Raw genomic sequence first — 7,853 nt, 5'->3', positions numbered from 1 at the left:
GAAAAGGTTGGACATGGGCCATCCGTTTTTCTGGTACAGGTATTGGCAAAGACCACATGATTTTTTGTTCAGATATGGTGGCCCAGTTTCCTGACTGTTTGGTTCTGGGATCTGCCCAGCATCTTCACCAGTTTTTCCTGGTAATTTGGCCTAGAAACTATTTAAATAACCTTTCCAAAGATTCTATAAGCTATCTAATACCTGTAGTAAATCCTTTCTTTCTCAAACCAATCAGAATGGATTCTGTTGTATGAACCCATAACAATGGTTAATACAAGATTAATCATGTATATAATTCTTTCTTGGAAAAACTTATGTAGTATTAACATGCAGTCTCATTTTAAAAATCATTATTTATACTAATAAAAGGGTAATATGCTAATTAGACCAGGTAGACTGGATGTCTTCCAGATGTCCTTCCGGACAAAGCCACAGCGGCTGTGAGGGTTGAGCAGGGCAGGCAGCTGGCAGTGGCAGCAGCAGTGGGATGATGAGGGCGGTGCTTCTCCTGATTGACCCAGTTGCCTCCTGTAGAGGGAGGCCAGACTGCGGCTTAGGCCTGCTCCCCCCAAGGAGCAGGCTTAAGCTGTCAGTAGGACATCCCCTGAGGGCTCCCAGGCTGTGAGAGGGGGCAGGCCAGTCTGAGGTACCACCCCCCACCTGGTGCACAAATTTTCGTGCACCAGGCCTCTAGTTATTTATAAATTTTAATGGAGAGTTATTGTCATAAACACCTCACTCATTGAAGATTGATAGTACTATTTATTCACATTTATTCTTTTACATGAAGAATGAAAAACAAAAATGAATCAGTATTTAATAATGTTCATGGGCTCTTCTTAGATTTTAATATACAATAAACATATATAGCTATATGCATATCTTATGTAGACATGTTAATGCCTGATGTGATGGTATTAAATCTTGCTTTTTCTATTCTTAACAAAAATACTGATTTCTGCATTTGTTAGGTTGGAGCAGTTGTATCTATGGGCTTAAAAAGAAAAAAATTCTTAAGGAAAATGATTTTAATCAAACTGTAAATATTCGCAAGAGCTTTGAGTCTTCAGAAGTATAAAATTAAATGTTTAAGCAGGAAAAGCCTATTCAGCATTGGCATGCCTTCACATCATTCAAATAGGCTATTGAAGAACCATCCTGGAGTTGCAATTTAATACTAGAGTACAGGCTCCTGTGAATATTTTATGGTTTATTGTATGGGTGGTATTCTTAAATTTTAATGCTTCAGAAGAAATGGGTAGCCCTGGAATCCTTGTGTCAATGAGTTATAGAGGAGGCTGGTGATCCAATTAGTATAATGGGCATCTGGCAGCCAAATGATGCACTTGAAAAACTGGCTGCGAATGATGTCCCTCATCCACTTTCACAACATAGAGGAGAGGAAACAGAATGTGGAACCATCCTGCTCTGTCTGTGATGCATTAAACCTGACTGTCTTGAATACCAGACTCTTTTCCCATTCTAGTGCCTGTCACCCATCTCTTCCCTCTGTAAGTTCCCCATTCCCAATGCTTCCCCTCTTTCCCTTTCCCATCACATCCTTATGATTGGCTCCCTTCTCTGATGCCCTGGTATTCCTGTGGACTCTTCTTAATTCATAGAAACCAACTACTATCTCGAGGGTATGTCTATGATGCAGCAGTTACTTCAGCAATTTTTAATAACTTTTTAATTCTTCAGAGTAAAAGTAATGGAAAATCAGGAGTCATCACATTTTAATCTTGCGACTCTCTTCCCAAAGGCAGTGAATATAGTAATGTTAAATTTCCCTTTTGCATAGTCTTCCTTTGGAACTAGAATTATAATTCCTTAAGTAAATGTAGAACCTTATTTTAAAATTCTATTCATTTTCATTAATAAGCCCAGTATCCTGAGATACAGTCTGTGAAGAGCCTTTTGTGCTCGTATACATCTTGCTGAATGTGTCCAAATCTCAAAGCTTTGACTGGTCCTTTCCCCCGGACACTCCTCAGGATTGTTCATGCAACTGTGAATCCTGAGATAATAACACATTATACTGTTCCTGGCTTCCTTCCAGACAAACAGCTCGCTTGCTGCCTATTGTAAAAGCAGTGGATGCCCTAAGCTCCAGTTCTTCCCTTGTGACTCACCCCATTGCATATGCAGATTCCCCTGGGCCATCCTATTGCCCCGTGGGACTTGGGGACTGGTGCCACCATGCTGACACTCCTGTTACACTTTTTGCTGCAACTCATAAGTCTCTGACTCAAGAGTTTCATGTCTTATAAGAACTTCCATGGAACTGTGGCAGACTTACTTATTACCTGGTATACCTGGTATAGTAATTTTGGTGGGAGCTGTGCTGCTTCTAACTCTCCTTCACACTGTCAAACTTCTTAAAGCAAGGCAAAATCCTAATACTTTATTTATAAAAATCTTCCTTTTGAATAATTTAAACATATTCCATATTTTCTTCTAAAACATTATTATGAAGTATGTAGTAGGTACAGATTTATTCCCATTTTATATATAAAGAATTGGAAGTAGAAGCTACGCGATTTTCTCAACATCATGTAATTGATTCATAGCATGTCAAGTGCTAGAGTTGAGGCCTCCTCACTGATAACACAGGGATGGGAGTATCGAATCTAATAAAAGAGAAACATGCAAATTGACCACACCTCCGCTACACCTCAAGCCATGCCCACCAGCCAATCAGAGCGACTATATTCAAATTAACCCAACCAAGATGGAGCTGGAGCAAGCAGGAGTCTTGGTTGCCCTGGCGATGGAGGAAGCCAAGCTTTCTGCCTGCCCTGGCTGGCTATGGCCTCCACTCAAGGCAACAAAGTTTCAATTATAGAAGATAAATAAATCCCAGATACCTGCTTCCAGCCAGCCTCCACTGGGAGCTTGGGTGGCTGGGGGCCGTGGCCAGCCTGCAAATAGCCATCAGCCACTCACCCAGGCTGGCCACACACTCATGGGGTGAGGATCCCTGCTGGGGGGCTTGGCCAGCCTGCAAACAGCCATCAGCCCCTCACCCAGACTGGCCAGGTACCCCAGCAGGACCCCCCACCCTGAAGGGGGTGTGGCCAGCCTGAAAACGGCCCTCAGCCCCTCACCCAGGCTGGCCAGACACCCCAGTGGGGATTCCAACCCTGAAGGGGCTGTGACCAGTCTGCAAACATCAACCAGCCTCTCAACCAGGCTGGCCAGGCACCCCAGCGGGGACCCCCACCCTGAAGGGGCTGTGGCCAACCTGCAAACAGCCATCAGCCCCTCACCCAGGCTGGCCACACCCTCATGGGTGAGGGTCCCCACTGGGGGGCTTGGCCAGCCTGCAAACAACCATCAGCCCCTCACCCAGACTGGCCAGGCACCCCAGCAGGAGCCCCCTCCCTGAAGGGGGTGTGGCCAGCCTGAAAACGGCCCTCAGCCCCTCACCCAGGCTGGCCAGGCACCCCAGTGGGACCCCCACCCTGATCCGGGACACACTCAAACCAGCTGGCCCCCACCCATGCACCAAGCCTCTATCCTATATAATAAAAGGGTAATATGCAAACTGACCCTAACAGCAGAACAACTGGGAATGACTGGTCACTATGACACACACACTGACCGCCAGGGGGCAGACGCTCAATGCAGGAGCTGCCCCCTGGTGGTCAGTGCGCTCCCACAGGGGGAGCTCTGCTCAGCTACAAGCCAGGCTGTCGGCTGCCAGTACAGCGGTGGTGGTGGGATCCTCTCCCGCCTCCTCAGCAGCGCTAAAGATGTCCTACTGCAGCTTAGGCCTGCTCCCCGCTGGCAAGTGGACATTCCCGGAGGGCTGCCGGGCTGCCAGAGGGATGTCTGACTGCCAGCTTAGGCCCAGTCCCCCGGGGAGTGGGCCTAAGCCAGCAGGTGGTGATCCCCTGAGTGGTCCCAGACTCTGTGAGAGGGCACAGGCCAGGCTGAGGGATTCCCCCCCCCCCCCCCCCGAGTGCACAAATTTTTGTGTACCGGGCCTCTAGTCTTTAATATATAACACTGTCATCTTTATCATTAACATTCTCATTAGTGAAACCTGCCTAATTTGGAATATAGATATTATAACTCTTATCCTTCTAGGAAGAAAGAATTCTGGGTAGTAATTAAATGAAACTCTAAAATTATCCAGACTTCCCAATATTTCATGGAACGTGCCCCATTCCAGTCTTCACAAAAATTACTGATGTAAGAAAAAGAAAATAAATAATGTTTGTTCTTAGCCTCAAATACAATGTTTCTCTAAGTGTGGTTGTTATCAAAATAATCTGGAGATCCTTTTAAGAATACAGATGCCAAGGCTCCACCCCAGATCTACCAAACCAGAATTTCCAGGGTGTATAGGAATCTTGATCTTTTATCAAATGCCCCAGGTGATTTTTTTATATTCATTAAAGTTCATTATGCATTACTACCAGGGATGGGTTGTTTCTATAAACTTGGAGTGGGCAAACTACTGTCCTCTGGCTCAATACCTACAAATAGGGAAAAGCAGCAGATTTACAAAACTGTTCCTGAGTATAATACAGCACATCCTCAAATAACGTTTTGTTCAATGTCATTTGTTATAATGGTGATGAGATGCCATAGGAGCTTAACTCTTGTTTATATCAATTAGCCTATGGGAAAGGTGGTTTTATTATAAGTCATTTTGCCACAGTTCCAAGAAACTTTTGGAGATTATATTTATGTAAGAAAACAAAATGGTAAAATTAATAAAAAAGTCAGGACTTAATGTATTTTTTAAAAGTCTTGATCAAAGGAATGCTAATCAATACCAAATTTGTCTCCCAGAAAACCAAAAATCTTGCCTTACCTCATGAATTCAGTAGTGTTTTAAAAATACCTATATTTTGTGAAAGCAGGGCTTATCTAAGGAATTCATTTGTGTGGAGACTTTCTGTTCTGTGATTGTGCAACACCTCCTTCTGCCTATTCATAATCCACTCAATATATATTCATTGAGGGCCTAGTTTATGAGCCAAGTGCCATTCTCGGCACCAATGCTATAGCAGTGGACAGGTTGGCTCTAGTCCTTGCCTTCAAGGTCTATACCAGAAGATGATAATTGCTTCTTAACAAAACATAAAATTCTTTACAGGTGAAGATGACAGCATTTTGTTTGCCAACGATGACTTCAAACTTGCCATTTTGCAGAAGTGTTTTTAATATTCTCTCTCCCCAGATTTGAAGCTGGAAGTATGCTTCTAAGACAAGGACATGTACCACTTGAATGCTACCTGATTCTTGCTGGACATTTAAAGGTCATGTCAAGTAATACCAGCATGAACCGAAATACCAACTCTGGAATTTTAAATGAGTTTGAAGAAGGTGACTTCATAGGGGTAAATATTGTCTAAATTTCTCAGTCTCTTACCATTTTTATTTTTAAAAATTTAAGTTATGTGTCATTGTACTAAAATAAAATTGTCCTCAAGTATGAAATATTTCAGTAATTGAAATGCTTAAAGAATGTGTATTTTCCTTAGCAGTGTAGAGCTGACATATAGCCTGATATATAGTTTGCCAACATACAGGACCTGCAAGATTCATAATTGATTGTTATATGAATGATTGCCCAGTTAAATGAATGAGTTACAAACCCTGTAGCTTTGGAGGCTGGTATTTTTTAAAAAGTGTACCAAAACAGTTACTGATTCAAGGAGATATTTTTGATTCTTTAAAGAAAGTCTATGCTTGTAAAATACTTTATGCAAAAGGGATAAAATTTAGGGCAGAAAGCAGCTTGTGTGTAGGAATAAAACTTGCTTCATTTCTGTATTTAGTTGAGGGAAGATTTGATTTGGAGATCCTTGGATCCAAAAGTACCTAAGTGTGGAGGTCTTGGAGGTGAGAACAGTTGCTGGTTTTTATTTTGGAAATGTCAGCTGAGGACAAATATGGTATTGAAAATCATGATGAAGAGTTTGGACTTAATTCTACAGGCAGTGGAGCTCATTGAAGTGTTTTAAGTCAGAGGGAGATGAATCAGATTAACATTTAGACAGATGACTGATGTGATGAGTCATCTACTAAATGTTAACATAGGTGGGTTATGTTAGCAGAGAAAGGACAACATGGAATTGGAGCAGGTGGAAAATTGATGAGCAGACTCTGAAGCAAGGTACTGACTATGGGAATACCAATACTAGATGGATTCAATATATTTTATTGCTAACAAATCCAATGAGAAGGGCAAAGGACAAAGATGTATTCCTAACTATATATCTATATATTATGCAAATTGGTCATGATGCCCTCACAATCATGACCAGGTATGCTAATTAGTCATGACCAGTATGCAAATTGACCTTCACTCCAACACAATAATAAGAGAGGGATATGCTAATTAGTCCTGACATGCTAATTAGTCACAACCAGATATGCTAATTAGTCACAATCAGTATGCAATTGACCATCATTCCAACACACAAGATGGCCGCCCCCATGTGGCCACAAGATGGCCTGCAGGGGAGGGCATTTGTGGGCGATCAGGCCAGCAGGGGAGGGCAGTTTGGAGGGACCAGGCCAGCAGGGGAGGGCAGTTAGGGGTAACCAAGCCAGCAGGGGAGGACAATTGGGGGTGACCGGGCTGGCAGGGGAGGGCTGTTGGGGGTGACCAGGCCTGCAGGGGAGGGCAGTTGGGGGCAATTGGGCTGTCAGGGGAACAGTTAGGTGTCAATCAGGCTGACAGGGGAGTGGTTAGGGGGTGATCAGGCTGGCAGGCAGAAGTGGTTAGGGGCAATCAGGTAGGCAGGCAGGCAGGTGAGCTGTTGGGAGCCAGCAGTCCTGGATTGTGAGAGGATGTCCGACTGCCCGTTTAGGCCCGATCCCTGTGGGACATCTCTTGAGGGGTCGCAGGTTGGAGAGGGTGCAGGCTGGGCTGAGGGACATCCCCCCTCCGCCCCCCGCGCCCCTGCCCAGTGCACAAATTTCATGCACCAGGCCTCTAGTTTTCAATAAAAAGCAAACCTTATTTTTTCCATGGTATTCCCATTGTTAATTATGTATCATCACTGGTGGGTCAAATATGTCTTGATAGATTGAACATTGGCTAAGATGTTGGCCAGCCTGTGACTGGCTGAATGTTCTAGTGCTGGAGGCACTTTGGAAGCACTCTTACTTAGAACTTTATGACCCTTTGTGGACATCAAGATCTTCCCCAGGATCAGCACCTTAGTGTTGGATGGAGCTTCAGAGGTCAGCTAAACAAACTCTTTCACTCTACGCCTTCATGAATGGAGAACCAGAGCAGTTAGCTGAATTGCTCCTTTTAAGACAGCTAGTTGGTGGCAGAAAGGGTAGGAGAATCCTGCATCAGTGCTCTGTTTACTCTGCCATGCTGCTGCAACTGTGAGCAGATTAAATGGAGCCACTGATATATTTTTTTTAACTAAAAGGAAGAAACTTGGAGATTATCTGAACTGGTATTTCTCAACCAAAATCCATATAGGGTTCTCTGGGGAAGCAGAACCAATAGGATATATACAGATATATGTAAGAGGAGATTTATTGTAGGAATGGGAGGCAGAGAAGTCCCACAGCCTGCTGTCTGCAAGCTGGAGAACCAGGGAAGCCATGGGTATAATTCAGTCCAAGTCCAAAGACCAAGAACCAGGGGGATAGATGGTGGAAGGCCTGGTCCAGGTGTGACGGCCTGAGAACCAGGAGTGCTGACGTCCAAGGGCTGCATAAGATGGATGTCCCATCTCAAGAAAAGAGAGATGTTAAAGTCATGTCACTCTCCCTTCAATAAGATAAACTCACCTTGATTCTTTATTGCTACATCTTTTTCAATATTAGAATCACTAAAATTTTTTATAATTTTGTATTTGGTTATACTC

General features: G+C 43.7%; 1 protein-coding gene across 1 annotated transcript in view; it reads left to right on the top strand.

The window, feature by feature from the left end:
• The first annotated feature begins 5,207 nt into the window (after positions 1-5,207).
• The window catches only part of LOC118664796 (cyclic nucleotide-binding domain-containing protein 2-like), a 63,203-nt gene continuing 60,557 nt past the window's right edge, over positions 5,208-7,853 (top strand). Inside the window, exon 1 of the mRNA XM_036325308.1 lies at positions 5,208-5,354. Coding sequence (XP_036181201.1) covers positions 5,211-5,354 — 144 coding nt within the window. The 5' untranslated portion in view covers positions 5,208-5,210. The remainder of the gene's footprint in view (positions 5,355-7,853) is intronic.

The sequence above is a fragment of the Myotis myotis genome, unplaced genomic scaffold, assembly GCF_014108235.1.
Source record: "Myotis myotis isolate mMyoMyo1 unplaced genomic scaffold, mMyoMyo1.p scaffold_m19_p_1, whole genome shotgun sequence".
Classification (NCBI taxonomy): Eukaryota; Metazoa; Chordata; class Mammalia; order Chiroptera; family Vespertilionidae; genus Myotis; species Myotis myotis.
The sequence above is the reverse complement of the archived record's forward strand: the minus strand, read 5'-3'. Positions and strand labels throughout refer to the sequence as shown.